The sequence below is a fragment of the Panthera tigris genome, chromosome B2 (assembly GCF_018350195.1).
Source record: "Panthera tigris isolate Pti1 chromosome B2, P.tigris_Pti1_mat1.1, whole genome shotgun sequence".
NCBI lineage: Eukaryota > Metazoa > Chordata > Mammalia > Carnivora > Felidae > Panthera > Panthera tigris.
In genome coordinates this window covers 2,663,685-2,685,000 of record NC_056664.1, presented here as the reverse complement: position 1 = coordinate 2,685,000, position 21,316 = coordinate 2,663,685, and the positions used below count along the sequence as shown (strand labels likewise).

The window sequence follows — 21,316 nt, the reverse complement described above, 5'->3', positions numbered from 1 at the left end:
CTCTGGAGCATGGATTGCATCAGATTCAGTCCTGCCTTGGCGTTGGCAACTTATGTACATCCCATAAGTCTGTCACTGGCTGTAAGCTGCCCCCACCATGTCTCCCAGAGCCCTTGGCAATGTGGCTCCCTCTCAGCTGAGGGGAATTCTCTTAAGAAGAGAATGGCTCTGAACCTTGGAGCCCACACTCATACCAAGTAGGGTTTGGATAGGAGCCCCAGCAGGTAGTTTTTGGGCAGGTCACGAACAGTGTTCATACAAGAGTCCATTCATGATCATGTGCAAGGATAGAAGGATGGAAACTAGTGTACTTTACACATCACCTCAGTGCAATCACACACACATGCACACACACATACACACCACGTCATTTCTTTAATTGATCAATATGTAAACGTTTAGGTTTGATACTTTTCTTCTTCAAATTGGTATTTTTACAATTTACTTAGAGAGAAAGAGAGAGAGGGAGTGCAAGCAGGGGAGGGGCAGAGAGAGGAATATAATCTCAAGCAGGCACTGCACTCTCAGCACCGAGACAGATGCGGGTCTCGAACCCACAAGCCATGAGATCATGGCCTGGCTGAAATCAAGAGTCAGACGCTTAACTGATTGGGCCACCAGGCTGCCCATTCAAATCGGTATTGGAACTCATTGGAAGGATCACTACTTCTTGTTAAAATAAAGCCAAAATAATTTTTATTGACAAAATATACACAAAATGGAACTTCCCTGTTGTAATTGTCAACACAGAGTTTTAAAATTCCATGAATATTTTGTATATTTGGGGAAAAATAAATATTTAATAAAGATAGCCACTAACAATAAATTTTAACCATAGGGAAGAAATATTATCTAAATTCACACACAATAAGGAACCAAAGGGAAAGTATGAAAGCATATAGTGTCATATTCTAATATTCTAATACTGAAGGCCATATGTTATTCCCAGAAACAAGGCATATTTAATTATTTTCCACATGTTCACAGAGCGGTGCGATGCATATACTACATAGAATCAAAGGTCTAGGAATTACCTGGGGGCATCAGTAAAGAACAATTACACTCAGTTCTTATATTGCATGAACTTTCAGGGTTTGTTACTTTACACAATTCACCATGTAAGCATACAAATAAACCACCTTGTTCGTGAACAATTGCAACTGAAAATAAACTAATCTATTCCCAGAGCAACACAGAGACTTAGTGCCATTTTACTCACCTTTATTCACCTTCTCAGTGGGATGTAAGCCACTTTTCTACCTCATTCCAAGTTACTGCCTAATTACAGCTCTACGGATAGGACACGGACATGTAGGATCAGTGTCTCCCGGAAATACAAAGGCTGACTATACCAGAACTGGGTCATCCATGCATTTTTCTTAAGCAAAAGGACACTATCTCAGGATGACTTCACAGATCCTCATGTCGCACCAGAGATCTGCCCTTTGCCTCTCGGAGGTAGAAGATGAAGGCAGTCACAAACTCTCAGTATCGTTTCCCGTGTATGGTGACCTGCTGGTGTGACAGTGAAACACTTATGAGTAGTCGAGAAGGTGCCGTGACTCTGAGCTGTGGCTGGGCTGGCACACAGAACCAAGTCCCTTCGCTGCTGACGTCTCTGGGGAACGGATGCCCCACACTCTTAATGAGCCCATGTCACTGAGCGGCCCAGACTTGGCAATCCTCAGGGACAATGACTGTGGAGGACAATGACAGAGGAGACGTAATCTGTCTCTTCTAAGGTTCACAGATCTGACAGAGGACAAGTAACCGCCTAGACCACCCCAGCTACACTAGCTTTCATCTGTGCTTACCTAGATGTTTTACAAAGCAGTTAAGATTGTCTTCACATTTGCCCAAATATTCACATATACAGCTATAAGGAGGAACCATTCAGTTATTAATTTTAAATGTGAATGAATTCTGGCTGGGGGATGCGGCACTGACACGGACTGGGCTGTTGAGCAGGATTCTTCCAGACATCAGGGTGGAGCACCTGGGAGGCGCCTAGTGGGCAGAGTGGGACACCCCGGGCACTCGCACCCCCGCGACACTGCCAGGTTGGCCTGAACAGAGTGGCTTGTGACACCCAGTCTGGGGAGCAGAGACTGGGGTGGCACCATTGTTCTCCCCATCACCATACGCCCGGGCTTCAGGGATGGAACAGCAGGGCCACAGAGGAGGTGGGTCCCGTACACCAAACTCTGACCGCACCCCACCTGCTAACTGAAGATCCACAGGAGCGCCATTGACACTGACCGAACCAGATGGCCCCTCCCCCAGGTCAGCGCTGTCACACGCTCCAAGGCGCCATCAGATATCGGTCCAGCACTTTTACATTTTCTGATTTGATTGTTGGAAAATTTTTATTATACATATATTATTTTTTTTCCTTTTCTTCCTCTTCTTTCTTCCCTTCTCGATCCTAGTTATTAGTTACTTTAAGCAGACATTTTTAATCTATTCTGTCTATACCTCATGTTTATCGCCTTTTTATTTTCCTCTCTCTCTGGATTAAGCTATGTAGTTTCTCTGATTCTATCCTGGGTCAATTTTTTCCCGTTTTTTGCTTTACTTTTTCCCCTCCCCTGTCATTTCTCTCTTTGCGCGGGATAAGGTTTCTTCCACCACCACTCCCGCCCTTTTAATATTTTTCCAGGGTTATGTTAATGAACACATCAAACCACACCTGGTGGAAGGTCCAAACCACCACTACAAGTATGGACATTAAGAAACAAGACTCACAACAACAGAGAGCAAGCAACACGCTCAAAAACACCCCCTGAAGTGCCAGGCCCTGGACAGCATTATGACCCCTTTATAAGACAGTAGTGCTCGCTGGTGCAGGACACATAACAAATTGTTAAAATACATAAAGGACAGAAAACTAGCCAAAATGACAAAAAGGAAGAATTCTCCTTAAAAGAAATTCCAGGGAAAATGACACCTAGAGAATTGCTCACAACAGATATAAACAATATATCTGATTGAGAGTTTTACATAATAATCATAAGATTAATCGCTGGGCTTGAAAAGCGCATAGGAGATAGCAGAGAATCTATTGCTGCAGACATCAAGGAACTAAGAAATAGTTATGATGGATCAAGAAATGCTGTGAATGACATGTAAAATAAACTAGAGGCAGTGACAGCAAGGAAAGAGGAAGCAGAGGGGAAAATAAGTGAAACAGATGTTAAAGTAATGGAAAAAGGGGAAGCTGTGAAAGAGAGAAATAAGAAAATAAGAGCCCATGAGGGCTCTCATTAGAAATATGAGATTCAAAGAAACGTAGTAATAGTCCATATAATCAGAGTTCCAGAGGAAGAGGAAGAGATTGAGAAAGGGGCAGAAGGTTTACCTGAACAAATTATAGCTGAGAACTTCCCTCATCTGCTGAAGGAAGCAGACAGCCACATCCAGGAGGCACAGGGAACTCCCTTCAGATTCAACAGGAGTGGGTCTTCTCCATGGCATATCATTATGAAAATGGCAAAACACAAAGACAAAGAGAGCCTTCTGAAAGCAGCTAGGGACAAACAGGCCTTAGCCCACAAGGATAGACACATAAGGGTAGTACACACCTGTCCACTGAACCTTGGCAGGCCAGAAGGGAGTGGCAGGAAGTATTCAATGTGCTGAATAGGAAAAACATGCAGCCAAGAATCCTTTATCCAGCAAGGCAGTCCGTCACTCAGAATGGAAGGAAAGATACAGGCTTTCCAACACAAACAAAAACTGAAGGAGTTCATGACCACTAAACAAACCCTGCAAGAGATCTTGAAGGGCATTTTGTGAGAGGAACTCTGCAAAGACTACAAAGGACTAGAGACATCTCCAGAAACATGAAACCTGCAGATGACACAATGACACTAAATCCATAGCTTTCAATAATAACTCTGAACGTACACAGACAAATGCTCCAATCAAAATGCATAGGATATCAGAATGGATAAAAAACGAGACCCATCTATATGTTGTCTACAAGAGGTCTATTTTAGACCTGAGGACACCTTCAACTTGAAAGTCAGGGGATGGAGAACCATCTATCATGCCACTGGATGTCAAAAGAATGCTGGAGTAGCCATCCTTATATCAGAAAAACTAGGTTTTAAACTAAAGACTGAAACAAGAGGCGAAGACGGGCATTATATCATAATTACGGGGTCTATCCAAAAAGAAGAGCTAACATTTGTAAATGTTTATGCCCCCAACTTGAAAGAACCCGAATGTATAAACCCATTAGTGATAAACATGCATGAACTGATTGGTAAGAATACGATAATTACAGGAAATTTTAACACTCCACTAACAACAATGGAGAAATCATGTAGGCAGAAACTCAAGAAAGAAACAATCAACAAAGAAGTTAAAGGCCCGATAGACTGGACAGATATATTCAGAAAATTTCATCCAAAAGCAGCAGAACACACATTCTTGTTGAGTACATATGGTAATTTTCCAAGATAGATCACATGCTGGCTCACAAAACAGCCCTCAATAAATATAAAAGAATTGAGATCATACCATAATCTCAAAGCTAGGAAACTTGAAATCAACCACAAGAAAAAATTTGGAAAGCCTCCAAATGTAGGCAGGTTAAAGCACATCCTACTAAAGAATGAATGGGTCAACCAAGCAACTAAAGAAGAAATTTAAAAAATGCATGGAAGCAAATGAAAATGAAAACATGACAGTCCAACCCATTTAGAATGCAGCAAAGGCTGTCCTAGAGGAAAATTCATTGCAATCCAGGCCTATCTCAAGAAACAAGAAAAATCCCAAATATAAAACCTAACTGCACACCTAAAGGAAGTAGAAACAGAAGAGAAAAGAAATCCCAAAGCTTGCTGAAGAAGAGAAATAATAAAGATGAGAGCAGAAATAAACAATATGGAATCCAAATAAACACAGTAGAACATATCAATGAGTCTAAGAGTTATTTTGGAAGAAATAAACAAAATTGATAAACCCCTAGCTAGAGTGCTCAAACTGAAAAAGAGAGAACCCAAAGAGATAAAGTCACGATTGAAAGAGGAGAGATCACAACTATCACCACAGAAATACAGACAATTATTAGAGAATACTATGAAAAAGTATATGCCAACAAGTCGGACAACCTGGGGGAAATGGACCAACACACTACCAAAACTCATACGGGAAGAAATAAAAAATTTGAACAGACCCATAATCAGTGAGGACATTGACGCAGTTATCAAAAATCTCCCAGCAAATAAGAGTCCTGGGCCAGATGGCTTCCCTAGGGAATTCTACCAGACATTTAACATAGTTAATAACTATCCTTCTCAGGTGGTTCCAAAAAATAGAAATAGAAGGAAAGCTCCCAGACTGACTCTATGAAACCAGCATGACCTTGATTCCCACCCAGACAGACACCCCACTAAAAGGAGAATTACAGGGATGCAAAAATTCTCATCAAGATACTAGCAAATCGAGTTCAACAGTATATTAAAAGAATTATTCACAATGATCAAGTGGGAGTCATTCCTGGGCTGCAGGGCTGGTTCAATACTTGCAAGTCATTCAGTGTGATACATCAGATCAATAGAAGCAAGGATAAGAAACATATGATCCTGTCAAATGATGCAGAAAAACCATTTGACAAAAGACAGCATTCTTTCTTAATAAATACCCTCAAGAAAGTGGGGATAGAAGGAGTATAACTTAACATCATAAAAGCCATATATGAAAAGCCCACAGCTAATATCATCCTCAATGGGGAAAAACGAGAGCTTTCCCCGTGAGATCAGGAACACGACAGGGATGTCCACTCCTTCCACTGTTGTTTAACACAGTGTTGGAAGTCCTATCCTCAGGAATCAGACAACAAAAAGAAATAAAAGGCATCCAAATTAGCAAAGAAGATGTCAACCTGTCACTTTTCACAGAGGACATGATACTCTACATGGAAAACCTGAAAGACTCCATCAAAAAACTAGAGCTGACCCATGAATTCTGCAAAGTTTCAGGATATAAAATCAATGTACAGTTATCAGTTGCATTTCTATGCACCAATAATGAGGCAGCAGAAAGAGAAATCAAGAAATCAATCCCATTTACAATTGCATCAGGAACCATAAAATACCTAGGAATAAACTTAACCAAAGATGTAAAATACCTGTATGCTGCAAACTATGGAAAATGTATGAAAGAATATGAAGCATACATGAAGGAATGGAACAACATTCCACGCCCATGGATTGGAACAACAAATATTGTTAAAATGTCAGCACAACCCAAACCAATCTACACATTCAATGCAATCCCAATCAAAATTGCACCGGCATTCTTCTCAGAACAGGAACAAACAATCCTAAAATTTGTACGGAAACACGAAGCACCCTGAAGAGCCAAAGTTATGTTGAAAAAGACAACCAATGGGGGAGGCATCACGATTCCTGACTTTAGCCTCTACTACAAAGCTGTAATCATCCAGACAGTAGGGTAGTGGCACAAAAACAGACACATAGGCCAATGGTACACAAGAGAGAACCCAGAACTGGACTCACAAATCTATGGCCAGCTAATATCCACAAAGCAGGATAGAGCATCGTATGGAAAAAAGACAGCCTCTTTAGCAAATGGTCCTGGCAGAAGTGGACAGCAACACGCAGAAGAATGAAACTAGAGCACTTTCTTACACCATACTAAAAATAAACTCAAAATGGATGAAAGAACTAACTGTGAGACAGGAAACAGTCAAAACCCTAGAGGAGAAAGTAGGCAACAAGCTCTTTGACCTCAGCCACAGCAATTTCTTACTCAACTTGTCTCTAAAAGCAAGGGAATTAAAAGCAAAAATGAACTACTGGGACCTCATCAAGATAAAATCTTCTGCACTGCAAAGAAAACAATCAACACAACTACAAGACAAGCAACGGAATGGGAGAAGATGTTTGCAAATGACCTATCGGATAAATGGTTAGTATCCAAAACCTATAAAGAACTTTCAACACTCAACATCCCAAACACAAATAATGCAGTGAAGACATGAGCAAAACACATGAATAGACACTTTGACAAAGACATCCAGATGCCAACAGACGCATAACAAAAATGCTCAATGTCACTCATCATCAGGGAAATACAAATCAAAACCACACTGAGATACCACCTCACGCCAGTCAGAGTGGCTAAATTTAAGACCTCAGGCAAAAACAGGTGTTGGTGAGGATGTGGACAAATGGGAACTCTTTTGCACTGTTGGTGGGAACACAAACTGGTGCAGCCACTCTGAAAGCAGTGTGGAGATTTCTCAAAAAGTTAAAAATAGAACTACCCTACGACCCAACCATAGCACTACCAGGTATTTATCCAAAGAACACAGGAGTGCTGATGCATGGGAACACATGCACCCACATGTTTATCACAGTGCTTTCAACAATAGCCAAATTTTGGAAAGTGCCCAAATGTCCATCAACTGGTGAATGGATAAAGAAGATGTGATTTATATATACAATGGAATATACTTGGCAATGAGAAAGATTTTAATCTTGCCATTTGCAACAACGTGGATGGAATTGGAGGGCATTACGCTAAGTGAAAGAAGTCAGTCAGAGAAAGACATTAATTTTTTTAAATTTTTTGGTAAGTTTATTTATTTATTTTCAGAGAGGGAGACCATGAGCATGGAATGGACAGAGAGAGGGAGAGAGAGGATCCCAAGCAGGATCTGTGCTGTCAGCACAGAGCCTGATGTGGGGCATGAACCCCCAAGCCATGGGATCACGACCGCAGCAGAAGCCAAGAGTCGGATGCTCAACCAACTGAGTCACCCATGTGCCTCCAGATCTCATTCTTTTGTGAATCACAGGAATAAAAGGTACACTACAGAAATTATAGTCAATGATATTGTAATCATGTTGTATGGTCACAGATGGTGGCTACAGTTCTGACCACAGCACAGCATATAGGATAGCTGAATCGATGTTGTACACCTGAAACTAATGCACATTGTGTGTCAATTATATTTACATTAACAAACTCATTTTTAAGAAAGATGTCATTCCTTTTTAGGGCTGAGTAATGTAGAACTAAGATTGTAACACAAGTGTCTGAATGTATCAGGATAGGTGTAAATGTCCTCACTTTTGAAATACAAATTTTATTTAAGGGGTTGTGAAAAGTCACAATAATAAGTAATATGAAGGCTGTCTGTATGCTGCTATGCGTTCATGGATCTTTGTACATGCACAAGCATTGTGGGGGTTGTGCATAGTTACAAGTGATTGTCACTTAGAAGTAAATTCAAAATCGTCTTGAGGTGCCTGAATGGCTCAGTCAGTTAAACGTTGGAGTCTTGATTTGGGCTCAGGTCAGGATCTCATGGTTTGTGAGATTGAGCCTCGTGTTGGGCTCTGGGCTGACAGTGAGGAGCTTGCTGGGATTGTCTCTCTCTGTCAACCTCTCTCTCTGCCACCTTCCCTGCTCATGTTCACTCTCTCTCTCAAGATAAATAAATAAACTTAAAAAAAATTCAAAAGTCTCTTTTCACTACGATTCACCTTAAGAATAAGGGTTATGGGGCGCCTGGGTGGCTCAGTCGGTTGAGCGTCCGACTTCGGCTCAGGTCATGATCTCACAGTCCGTGAGTTCGAGCCCCGCGTCGGGCTCTGTGCTGACGGCTCAGAGCCTGGAGCCTGTTTCGGATTCTGCGTCTCCCTCTCTTTCTGACCCTCCCCCGTTCATGCTCTGTCTCTCTCTGTCTCAAAAATAAATAAACATTAAAAAAAATTAAAAAAAAAGAAAGAAGAAGGGTTATACCCTGGTGGGACGTTTAAATAGCTACTTTTCCAATTAAAAACTTCAAGTAGACATTGCTAGACATCGCTTTGGAACAATACATAAAATGAACGTTAACAAAAGCAAACATGAACTATTGAGACTTCATCAACATAAGAAGCTGGTGCACAGTGAAGGACACAATCAACACAACTCAGAGCAGCATATGAAATGGGAGAAGATATTTGCAAATGGCATTCAGATAAAGGGTTAGTATCCCAAACCCATGAAGAACTTATGAAACTCACTAGCCCCCCCCCACAAAACCCCAAATAATCCAGTGAAGAAATGGGCAGAAGACATGAATAGATACTTTTCCAAAGAAGACATCCAGATGGCCAACAGACTCTTCAAAAAATAATCAACATCATTCATCATCAGGGAAATGCAAATCAAAACCACAATGAGATACGACCTCACACCTGTCACAGTGTCTGAAATGAACAAGTCAGGAAACAACAGATGTTGGTGAGGATGCAGAGAAAGGGGAAGCCTTTTGCACTGCTGGTGGGAATGCAAACTGGTGTAGCCACTCTGGAAAACAGGATGGACTTTCCTCAAAAAATTCAAAATAGAACTACCCTATGACCCAGCAATTGCACTACTGGTTATTTTCTAAAGAATACAAAACTGCTGACTCAAAGGGGGTACATGCACCCCAATGTTTAAAGCAGTACTATCGATAATAGCCAAATTATGGAAAGAACCCAAGTATCAATTGACTGATGAACAGAGAAAGAAGATGTGGTATATACACACACTGTGTCTGACAGCTTTTTAAAAAATAATTCTCAGGGTGCCTGGGTGGCATCACCAGTTAAGTGTCCACCTCTTAATTTAGGCTCAGGTCATGATCTCACAGTTGAGTCCCATGTTGGGCTCTGTGTTGACAGCATTGAGTCTGCTTAGGATTCTCTCTCTCTCCCTCTCTCTCTGCCCCTCCCCTACTTGCGCTCTCTGCCTCTCTCCAAACAAATAAATAAACTGAAAAAAAATATTCTCTTCTTGGAGCGCCAGGGTGGTTCAGATGGTTGAGTGTCCCACTCTTGTTTTCAACTCAGGACATGGGTTCCCCAGGGTTGTTGGATCAAGCCCTGCATTGGGCTCCATTTTCATCAAGGAACCTTCTTAAAATTCTCTCTCTCTCTTTCTCCTTCTGCCCTTCTCCCCTACTTGCACTCTGTCTCTTTCTAAAATAAAAATAAATAAATAAATTAATTAATTAATTAATTAAATAAATTAAAAGAAATAATTTTCTTGCTTTGAATTGAGATACAATTAGCATAACATTATATTAGTTTCAGGGATACAATATGATTCGATAATTGTGTAGATTGCAAAATGATCACCACAATAAACATAATTAACATCCATCACCATAAACACCTAATAAATTATTTTTATGATGAGAAATTTTCACATTACTCTCTTAGCAACTTTCATATAGGCAATACAATATTATCAACTCTTGTCACCACGATGTACATTATACCTTTATGACATTGATTTTGTAACTGCAAGTTGATAGATTTTGACCCCTTTTACCCATGATGCTCACCCCCACCGTCCTACCTGGCAAGGAGCAAGCCGTTAAATCTCTTCTCTGTATCTATCAGCACTGGTTTTTAAAACTACCTTAGATGTGAGAATATACACTATTTGCCTCTATTTCTCTGTTTGATTTATTTCACTTGGTGTAGTGCATTCAAGATTCACCGATCGTGCAGCAGATGGCAAAATGTCCTTTTTTATGGCTAAATAATATCCCATTGTATATAGATACTACATCTTTGTTTCTTTTTTATTTAAATTTTAGTTAGTTAACTTACAGTGCAATATTAGTTTCAGGAGTAGAATTCAGTGATTCATCACTTACATAGAACACACAGTGCTCATCACAACAAGTGCTCTCCTGATACCCATCATCTCTCTAGCCCATCCCCACCCACCTTCCCTCCATCAATGCTCAGTTTGTTCTCTATGGTGAAGAGTCTCTCGTGGTTTGTCTGCCTTTATTCTCTTCCTCCACCCCTTCCCATATGTTCATTCGTTTTCTCTCTTAAATTCCACTTCTGAGTGAAATCATATGGTACTTTTCTTCTTCCGATTTATTTCACTGAGCGTAATACATTCCAGCTCCATCCACATCATTGCAAATGGCAAGATATCATTATTTTTGATGGCTGAGTGATATTCCATTGTGTATATATACACCATGTCTTCTTTATCCACCCACCTATCAATGGACACACCTGTTAGAATGGATAGAATCAAAAAGACAGGAGACAAATAGTGGTGGCCAGGATGTGGAGAAAGGAACCCTTGGGCACTGTTGGTGGGAACATAAATTGGTGCAGCTCCTGTGGAAAACAGTAGGCTGGGTCCTCAAAGAATTAAAAACAGAACTACCATATAATCCAGCAATCCCACTCCTGGGCTTTTATCCAAAGGAAATGACTCATTATCTGAAAGAGATGTCTGCACTCCCATATTCATAGCAGTATTATTCACTATCCCAAAGTATGGAAACAACCTAAGTTTCCACCGGGGAATGAATGAATAAAGAAATTGTGGTGTGTATATACAATGGAATATCATTCAGCCTTTAACAAAGAGGAAATCCGGTCATTTATGACAACATGGATGTACCTGGAGGACATTAAGCTAAGAGAAATAAGCCAGACAGAGAAAGACAAATACCACGTGATATCCTTCACATGTAGGAGGGAAAAAGTACAACTCCTAGGAACAGAATAATAAAAAAGTATCTGCCAGGGGCTGGGGAATGGGAGGGGGGAATAAAGAGAAGTTGATAAAATGGTACAGACTTTCAGGTATAAGACGAAAAAGGTCTGGCGATCTAACATGTAGCACGGTGACTATCATTGGTACCACTGTATTGTATAGAGAATAGACTTAAATGTTCTCACACAGAAGCAAAAAGATAAACATAAAGATGGATGTGTTAATTAACTCAATGGGCAAATCCTTTCACAAGGTATATGTGTAACATCATGCTGTACATGTTAAAAATCTTAGTTTTATTTGTCAATTATGCCTCCTTAAAGGTGAGGGGGAAAAGACGAATGTTTTTGGTAACAAACAGCAGAATTAAACAGCATGTTTAAGAACCATTATAGCAAAAGGTTATGTATTGGAGATATGAAATTTTTTGCATAATAAAAACCACTTATTAAAAATTATGCAGAAAAAGAAAGTGATCCTTGAGCAATGTCTTGAATTAGTAATGGAACATGGTGTATGGGAAATTAGGACAAGAGAGTACCTTTCAAATGAAGCAAAGTAATAGAATCATAAATGCATAATAGAATGCTGGCCCCAAGCTGATATGGTGTATCCAGTGATTAATACATTGTGGGTTTGTTCCCACAACTAGAGGGTCCGTAGAACAAATACACCTTCATATGTTAAAGGTGTGCCTTTTATTTAATCTTGCAGACAATGGTTGCCAAAAGTATTTTTAAGCAAGGAATGATGTGGTTGTGTTGCTTTGAGGAAAAATAATTCAGAGAATGCTGTAGAAGCTTAGAGTTGGTTTGGTTGGAAGATCGCTTAAGAAATTAAATGGTTTGGGCAAGGATACAAAGATCTTACTGACACACGGATAACAACTGACAAATGTGTGCTGGAGAGTGAATGTATTCTAAAAATATGTCAGAGAGAATGAACAAGGCTTAGGTGCAGTGTTAGGATGAAAATGGAGGGAAGAATCAAGAATACTTAAGGGGAGGGGTGCTGGAGTGGCTCAGTTGGTTAAGTGTCCGACTCTTTGTTTCGGCTCAGGTCATGATCCCATAGTTCATGAGATCAAGCCCTGCATTGGGTTCTGGGCTGATGGCATGGATCCTGCTTGGAATTCTCTCTACCCCCCTCCCCCTTCGTAGCTAATGCTTTATCTCTTTCTATCAAAACAAATAAATTAATTAAAAAAATAATAGTTCAAGGGGTTCTCACTGAGGTTACTGAGGGTTTTGTATTGAGATTCTGAAATCCTAACCTGCAGAATAGTAGTTGTTTTCAGAACATGGAACATCAGAAATTTTAGAGTTCACAAATAATCCACATGTATATAGCCAAGATTCCATTTGCTTTAGGATGGAACTCAAGAGGGGGTGTAAACTGTGGATGTGGATTGCAAATTTATTGACAAAGATTTCTAGATAGACGGTAGTTCAAGCCATGGAAATTGCAGTGTATCTCAGGAACAGTGTAGAGAGAGAAGAGAAGCAAGGATAGAACATTAGGAAATGAAAATGTTGAAGTTTGTGCCCAGTGAGAAAGAAATGAGAATCAAGGGCCTGTGAAATAACAGGAAAAGAGAGAGAAGCCAAGGGACAGCACAGTTTCATGAAGGAGGGGGACGAGGTTAACGCCATATTACATCAATTAAGACAATGGTGAGCTCATCTGCTTTGTGCAATGGAAGAACAGTAAAAGTTTTACAGAAAACTGCTTCAACAGAGTGGTAGGGGGAGAAGGAACAAAGAACATTTGGAAGTGATGATAGAAGGATAAAAAGCATGAATACTTTGTGTCCAGTCACAAAAAGATGAAATTAATGGAAGAGGACAGCTAGAAGTAAATGGGGCAGAGAGTCGGTCTTAAGTCCAATTTTATTTTTCTTATAGGATAGAGGAGCATATGTTCAGATGACGAACAAACAGATAGTGGGATATAAGAAGTTGAAGAACGAAGAGCGATCATAGGGTAAAAAGGTCTCATAAAGTTGGAAGGTAATAGAGTTGATTACACCATTGGAAAATAATTTTCTTCAGTGACTCAGTAACAAAGAAAGGATATGACTAACATGAGGGGGAAAGGCTCAGGAATTTCCTCTTCTAAGTAGGAAAAGATGACAGTTCTGAAAACAAGGGGGGGACTCTAAAGACCGGCCCTGGGGATATAATGTACAGTATGGGAGCTACAGTCAATAACACTATCTTGTATACTTGGAAATTGCTAAGAGAAGAGATCTTAGGAGTTCTCCTCACAAGAAAAAAAGGCCACTATGTGCAGGAACAGATGTTACCCAGACTTCTTGTGGTGATCATTCCACAATATATACCAGGATCGAATCATTATGTTGTATGCCTCAAACTACAAGTACGTTGTATGAAAATTGTACCTCAACTTGTACGTTGTACCTCAACTTGTACCTCAAAATTGTACCAAACAAAAAGTAGTGTAACCAATAGTATTAAACAGTATTGGTAAATGGAAGTTAAGAAGAGACAGTCGTTTCACTCCTAGTCAATTTGGTGGGAAAAGATTGACTACCTGCTCATCTCCAGAGCCTCCCTTCCTCTTTGGCGCTCCCTGGGGAGCCAAATTCTATACTTCGACTGAGGCTAATGAGGTACATTGGGCAGGACCCTCCTGGGGCCACTAAAAATACACACATCCTCAGTCCCTAGAGCACGTACTTTGACTTTGGTGGCTTACCAAAAAATATCCCCCAGATGTAATATTAGCCCTTTCATTCATGGGCAGATTCCATAGAGTTCACAGATTCCAAAGTGTGTTTAGCTGCAGGCCCCACCGTCCACACTCAACTACACCTCCTCGCGTGTGCCAAAACACTCTGCAATGAGTGGACAATCTTCCAGGTAAACCCTGGGGATGACAGAACCTATGCTAACAGTCATGATGGAGAGAAGCATTACTACCTTGAACAGAGCCTGAGCAGTGAGTAATTGTGTCTGCCCTTGCCTCTCAGAGTCACCATTTTCAAGGTTTGTCCTGTTGAAAGTTGCCATATTCTAAATTCACGAATCTGTTTTTATTCTAAGAGTTCTGTTCTATTAGATCCCCTAACACTTTCCTACAGATCAATGATCACACACCACTGGGAAGTGTCTAAGTGTCCTAGCTTTCACGGGGACAATGGTCATATACGTTCATCTGCAGGACCTTCCCTTTCCCATCCATATGCCAATCTCTTCACTTCATACAACTGTAGTGGTTCTTCAAAGACCAGTGGCTGCTTCCAAAAGTTAGGTAGATATCTGTAATCTTTGTTATTCTTCCTTGGAAGGAGAGGCCATGCTCTTACTCTAACACTCATTCAAATGTTACTAAGAAGATGTGAGAGTCTTTCCTTTGCTGCTGATTCCTTGCACCCAGGAAGTTGATGGTGCTGCCCGCAGAACTGGTGTCTGTGGGTGAGTTGCTCTTTCCTGACAGTAAGTTCTAGATGGTAGAGCAATGTGACCTCCAGGTTAGCTGATTACCACTTCACTGGAGAGTGAAAGACTGTAAGTGTTTTCTCTTCCAGCTCAAACCAAATGCTCGGTGGCAGATCCCACAAGCATGGAATCTGTGTTTATGTTTCAGATCTGTGAGTGTAACAAACAGGTCTATAGGACAATTGCCTTCATTGGATATTCATGCCAGATACGGGGAGTCAGTGTTTCCCACTACTGTAGGCTTCTGCTCCAGGAATAAGAGAATACGAGAACTTGAAATCAGATAGAACTCATAGCTGCATCTTGGTCTTACCACTGCATGCAGGTATTTATTTATAATAAAGAACTGTTATCATTTCACAGGCATATGTATATTCTACTATTGCAATTCGGTTGAATTGTGACCCTTGCAAACCTCCCCCACCAGAAAAGTGGTTGAAACCCTAAACCTCAGTTCAGATTAATATGGGACTTTATGTGAAAACAAGGTTCCTGCAAACATATTCAAGTTCAGATGAGGTTACACTCAATCAGGGCATGCTCTAACACAAAGTGACTGGTATTTCTATAAGAAGGACAGAGTAGACAGGTGAAGGAGAATGCCATCTGCCTACAGAGGCAATAGTTGAAGTCCTGCAGCCACAACTCAACGAAACCCCAGAACTGCCAGCAAAAGAGCCACCAGAGACTAGAAAGGTCCAAAGATGTATATTCTCCCCGACAGGTTTCAGAAGCCCTGCCAGTATCTTCATGTTGGACTTGTGTCCTCCTGACATATGAGACAGTGCATTCCTGCTGTCCTGAGGACGGACCTGGTTAGTGGACCTTGGTTATCAAGACTAGGAAAATAATACAGCATATGGAAATTCATGTGAAAATGTCTATGTCAACTTAATTCTTCCCTTCTAGGCACAATGCATTTTACACACTTCCTAGCAGAATATATGTTTTCTCGGTTCCGATCACTTTCTCTGCATCACTGAGAACAAAATCATTGAGAATCAAGTTCTTGGCTGAGTGATGAGCTGTTTTGTTGATCTCCCAGAAATATTGTAAACCCTGTGGGAGCCTTCTTCTGGGCACCACGATGGCCCGCAGAAGCCCCTTCTCTCACACTTACAGCATATGGATAGAGGGAAGACGCAGAGGTAAGTCCCAATAACATGTGACAAATTCTACTGACTAGTGCCCTTTGTATGATTCTGAATATTTTGGACCAAGGCCTGATCATGTGGAAGATATAGACGTTAAGAGCCAGGCTGTTGCTACAGACAAGCAAGGACTGAGGAAGCTTCTTCAATATGGGACAATGGATCTTTTGGAACATAAACCTCCCAGGGTTCGACAAAGAGCTAAAATCATCATATCTCCTATTTCTTATTGAAAGCTAGAAACATCATGTCGTTTATTTGAAGGGGACAGTTGGGGTGGGAGTGTAGTCTTGAGAATCTCAAAGGTTATTAGTGGTAGACTTATACTTATGATCCTGGTATTCTGTTTCTTACTTTATGCATTTTTAAACTTATTTTCTCAAATTCATTTTACCCTTCAGCAACACAGCAACAACAGCCAAACAAGCAGTGAGAGGATTTAGGAATAAAAGGATAAATGGACCAAGAATCCTAAAGGAAGCATAATAGAGAGGTGACTGAAGCTCCTCTTGGCTCGTCATTGATTTTGCTACTGGAAAAGTTACTTTTAAAAATATAGAGTTCTGCAAGGTTCCATACAACCTAGCTTTTGGGGAAACAATCCTAGAATTTGAATAATCAAGACTATCTACTTCTTGTTCAGGATTTCCTTTGCTTTGCTATTGTCTCTGAGTGTCTATAAACCCTAGACTCACATTCAATAGCCTGTTCAAGTTCATAATCTTCTTTCCTATTGTGATTCATTCAACAAAGACTGTTTGGGACTCTAGTACATGCCAGATTCTTTTCAATCTCTTCATGAGATATTACTCTTGTCCAGGTTGTATTTACTATTAAACTTGCCTCACATGGCATAGGGGGAAGGGAGGTTATTTCTAAGAGCAAGCCCAGTTATTTTGCTGGAAACAGAATGATTCACATGACGTTGGCATTTATAGGAAGTACAGACTGAGATGCTGTAAAAAATATTTCTCCACTACACTAAAAAAGTTTGAAAGGGAGTTGTAATGTGTGACAAAAGAAAATGAAACATTGGATTGATGATTTCCTGCTATGTTAGTGAAATTGCTGTCAGTGATAATTAGTCAGGATTAGTCATCCTGCAAAGTGAACACTGGGCATGATGAATTCTTCAATCATTTCCAAGATGCTTCCCAATCAATAACCACGATTTCAGGCTCCATTCCCAGCGTTCATTAGTTTATGCATCAAAATGTATTGTTCCCCTTGTATAAAATTGGTAATGGTAAATTTCTCTGTCTAGGCACTTTCAGAAAACACAGTTTTTCTCCCCACAAATTAGAAGTAAGGGAGCGAGATGCACGTATTTCAATTCTTGATGGCAAACAAACATAGAGGGAAGGGACAGTGCAAATTTGCACCTTACTCCGAATGACTAGATTAATTTTTTTGAGAAACTACAGTTACCTTCAGTGTTCATGCATTCACGAAAAGACACTGTCCCTGCTGGTCAAAAGCCCAGGTTGTGGAGTCAGTCCGAAGCCTGGTGAGAGCCCCTGGGAAACTTACTGAACCTCCTTCACATTCACTTCGCTCATCTAGTCAACAGAGATCAGGAACGTGCCAACCTCAGACAGTCACTGGGAAAAAGTGCACCCACGTCTAGGGCAGTGCCTGAAACACAGAAGATGCTCCCGTTCAGGGGCTGTTTATCACCCCGTCGCTCCCCAGCAAGGAAGGGTGTGTGCAAACTCTCAGGCCTCCACCCAGAATCCACGAGCCCACCCTGGGAAAACAGGGCTGGACTGAAGCTGCAAGAGAAAACAGGGAGTCCTGCTAACTGTGCAGACTGAGTGCCATGGAAAGAGCGAATGGCAGCACCTCCTCAGGATTCCTCCTCCTGGGCTTCTCCGACAGGCCTCAGCTGGAGACGCCTCTCTTTGTGGTCATCCTGATGGGCTACGTCCTGAGCTGCCTAGGCAATGGCACCATTATACTCCTGTCGCTGTGGGACCCTCGCCTGCACACCCCCATGTATTACTTCCTCTCCAACCTCTCTTTCATGGACCTGTGTCTGACCACCTGCACCGTCCCTCAGACTCTGGCCAACCTCAAAGGGCGGGACAAGACTATCACCTATGGTGGCTGCGTGACCCAGCTCCTCATCGCCCTGGGGCTCGGGGGCGTGGAGTGTGTGCTCTTGTCGGTCATGGCCTATGACCGCTACGCCGCCGTGTGCCGCCCACTGCACTACCTGATCATCATGCACCCGCAGCTCTGCCTGCGCCTGGTCCTAACTGCTTGGCTCACAGGGTTCGGCAGCTCGGTGCTACAGACGGCCCTGACCATGACCCTGCCCCTGTGCGGGAGAAACCAGGTGGACCATTTCTTCTGTGAAGTGCCGGTGATGCTCAAGCTGGCCTGCGCCGACACCTCCATCATCGAAGCTGAAGTCTTTGCGGTCAGTGTCTTCTTCCTCGTGGTGCCTCTGTCGCTCATCTTAGTGTCCTACGGCCACATCACCAGGGCCGTCCTGAAGATCAAGTCGGCCCGGGGCAGGCGGAAGGCCTTCGGAACCTGCGGTTCCCACCTGATGGTGGTGGTCATCTTCTTTGGCATACTCATCTCCATGTACCTCCAGCCTCCCTCCAGCTACTCGCAGGATGTCAACAAAAGCATTGCGCTCTTCTACACTCTGGTGACTCCCCTACTGAATCCCCTCATTTACACTCTGAGGAACAAAGAGGTCAAGGGGGCGCTGAGGAGACTGCTGAGAGGAACCACAGGCTCCAGAGGGAGCTAATACAGGGTTTGCAGATTCTGGGTGACTACAACCCGGTTGTCACTGAAGTCAACAAATCCTTATAAAGCACCTCCTCTGTCTAGGCCATTGTTCCACTGACTTCGACTGTGATCAGCAATCACAACACTCAGCCCTGTCTCCATGGAGCTCAGTATTCTAGTGGGGAGAACATGGGTTCAATAAAAGAATGTAAAAATAACTATGATGTATCCTCTATTGGAATGTATACAATAATGAGAATCAACAAATAATAGCTACATACGTCAGCATGAATGCCTCTTGCAAGCACACTGCTGAGTGAAGGAAGCCAGCTGCAGAACAGTTCATACTGTTCGAATTGAATGGTATAAAATTTACTTTTAATTCATGTGAAATTCAAAAGCAGGCACAATGAATCTGTGGTATTGGAAGGCAGAATGGTGGTTGCCCAGAAGAGTCACGACTGGAAGGAGAAGTGGGGGAGGAGAATTCGGGGTTCTGCTTATATTCTGATCATGGATCTGAGCGCGGTTGATAGAAGGTGTACAACATGGGAAATGTCATCAGACTTTACCCTGACGCTACTTCCACTCTCGTGTGCATGATGTACTTCGAATCACTTAATTTTAATCAGTTTGAAGCAAGCCTGATATGATCAGAATACTATGATACTAAATAATCACATAAAGATTTGTGTTCCTTTCACACGTGATTGGCTTTGTATTGCAAATGAGCTATGTTACTTCTTTCCGGTGTACTGAACCAGTAGACTCTATAGTGCTTATGATCTAAATAATATTTAGTCTAGTAGAATGAACCTTACCTAACTTTCCTTCGAAGACCTCAAAAGAAGATCATTTGTACAGTGAGTTCTGGTTCTCTTCTTCCTTCTAAGTTGATTTGCAATTGTTTTATGGTGTCCATTTCATTTATTTCAGCTCGATCTTGGTTATTTCTTTCCTTCTGCCAACTTGGAGCTTATTTTGGTCTTTTCCTAGTTCTTGGAGGAGTAAAGCTAGGTCATTTATTTAAGAATATTTTGTCTTACTGTAGTCCTTTAAATGCTGTAAACATTCCCTTTAGCATTGCTTTAGCAGCATCCCATAAATTTGGTAAGTAGTGTTTTCTTTTCGTTTTTTCAAGATGTTTCTTGATTTCCCTTTGATGTCTTCTTTGACCCATTGATTTGGGGGAGGTATATTATTTAATTTTTACATATTTGCAAAATTGAGCTTTCCTTTTTTTTTTTCTTGGCTTTCCTTTATTGTCGATGTTCATTTTCATCGGAGTGTGATCAAAAAAGACACTTGCAAGAGGGCAATTTTCCCCAATTTGCAAAGACTTGTTACATACATTATCTTATGGTCTATCTGGAGAATGCTCCTGGTGTGCTTGGTAAGAATATGCATTGCGTTTTTGTTGGATGAAAGTTCCATGTGTGTGTATTAAATGTTTTTAATTATGGCTCAAGTCCAATATTTCCTTGTTGGCTTTCAATCAGAATGATTTGTCCATTGTTAATATTAGAATATTGAAGTCCCTACTGTTATTATATTGTTGTCTATTTCTCTCTTCATAACTGTTAGCATTTGCCTAATATATTTGGGTGCTCCCGTGTTGGTTCCCATATATTTACCCTTGTTATATCTTCTTGATGAATTGACCCCCTTGTATACTGAAGTTTTTATCATTTGTTTTCATTTTTAGCTTAAAGTCTATTTTGTCTGATACAAATATAGTTACCTCTTCCCTCATAAACATTTATAAAACAACTAGCACCAGTCCTTCTCAAACTCTTCAAAGAAATTGAAGAGGCAAAACACTTCCAAACACATTTCACAAGATTAGCATTAACCTTATGTAAAACACAGATAAATCGTACAAAGAAAAAAAGAAGAAAACCTATAGACCAGTATCTCTGCAAAATATAGATGCAAAATTTTTCAACAAAATATTGATAAATCGAATTCAGCGGCACATTTAAAGTTTCAAACACCATGATCAGAGGGATGTAGTAGGGATATGGGACAAAGCAACATACACAAATCAGTCAATGCAATATATCACATGACTAGAGTGGAATAAAAAACGTATGTTTTTCTCAATAGATGCAGTAAGGCATTTGAGAAAACATGGTATATTTTAATGGTAAACACTCTGAACAAATTAGTTGTAGATGGAATGTGCTTCAACATAAGAAAGGCCATATATGAGAAACTCGTGGTAACATACTCAGTGGCAAAAGGTTGGAAGCTTTTCCTCTAAGATCAGAACAAGACAAGGATGCCCACCCTCATTACTCTTACAGAAGATAGTACGGGAAGTCCAGTCATTTGCTGAAGAGACTCTCTTTTTTCTACTGGATATCTTTCCTGGTAGGTTGAAGATTAATAGGCCATTGATTTGTGGGTCCATTT

At 41.0% G+C, this 21,316-nt stretch overlaps 1 protein-coding gene across 1 annotated transcript; it reads left to right on the top strand.

Annotated features, from left to right (window-relative positions):
- Nucleotides 1-17,975: 17,975 nt before the first annotated feature.
- On the top strand, nucleotides 17,976-18,920 carry LOC122238495 (putative olfactory receptor 2B8). Its single transcript, XM_042985483.1, has one exon. It carries the CDS (start codon nucleotides 17,976-17,978, stop codon nucleotides 18,918-18,920), a length of 945 nt encoding a protein of 314 aa, XP_042841417.1.
- The last annotated feature ends 2,396 nt before the right edge of the window (nucleotides 18,921-21,316 follow it).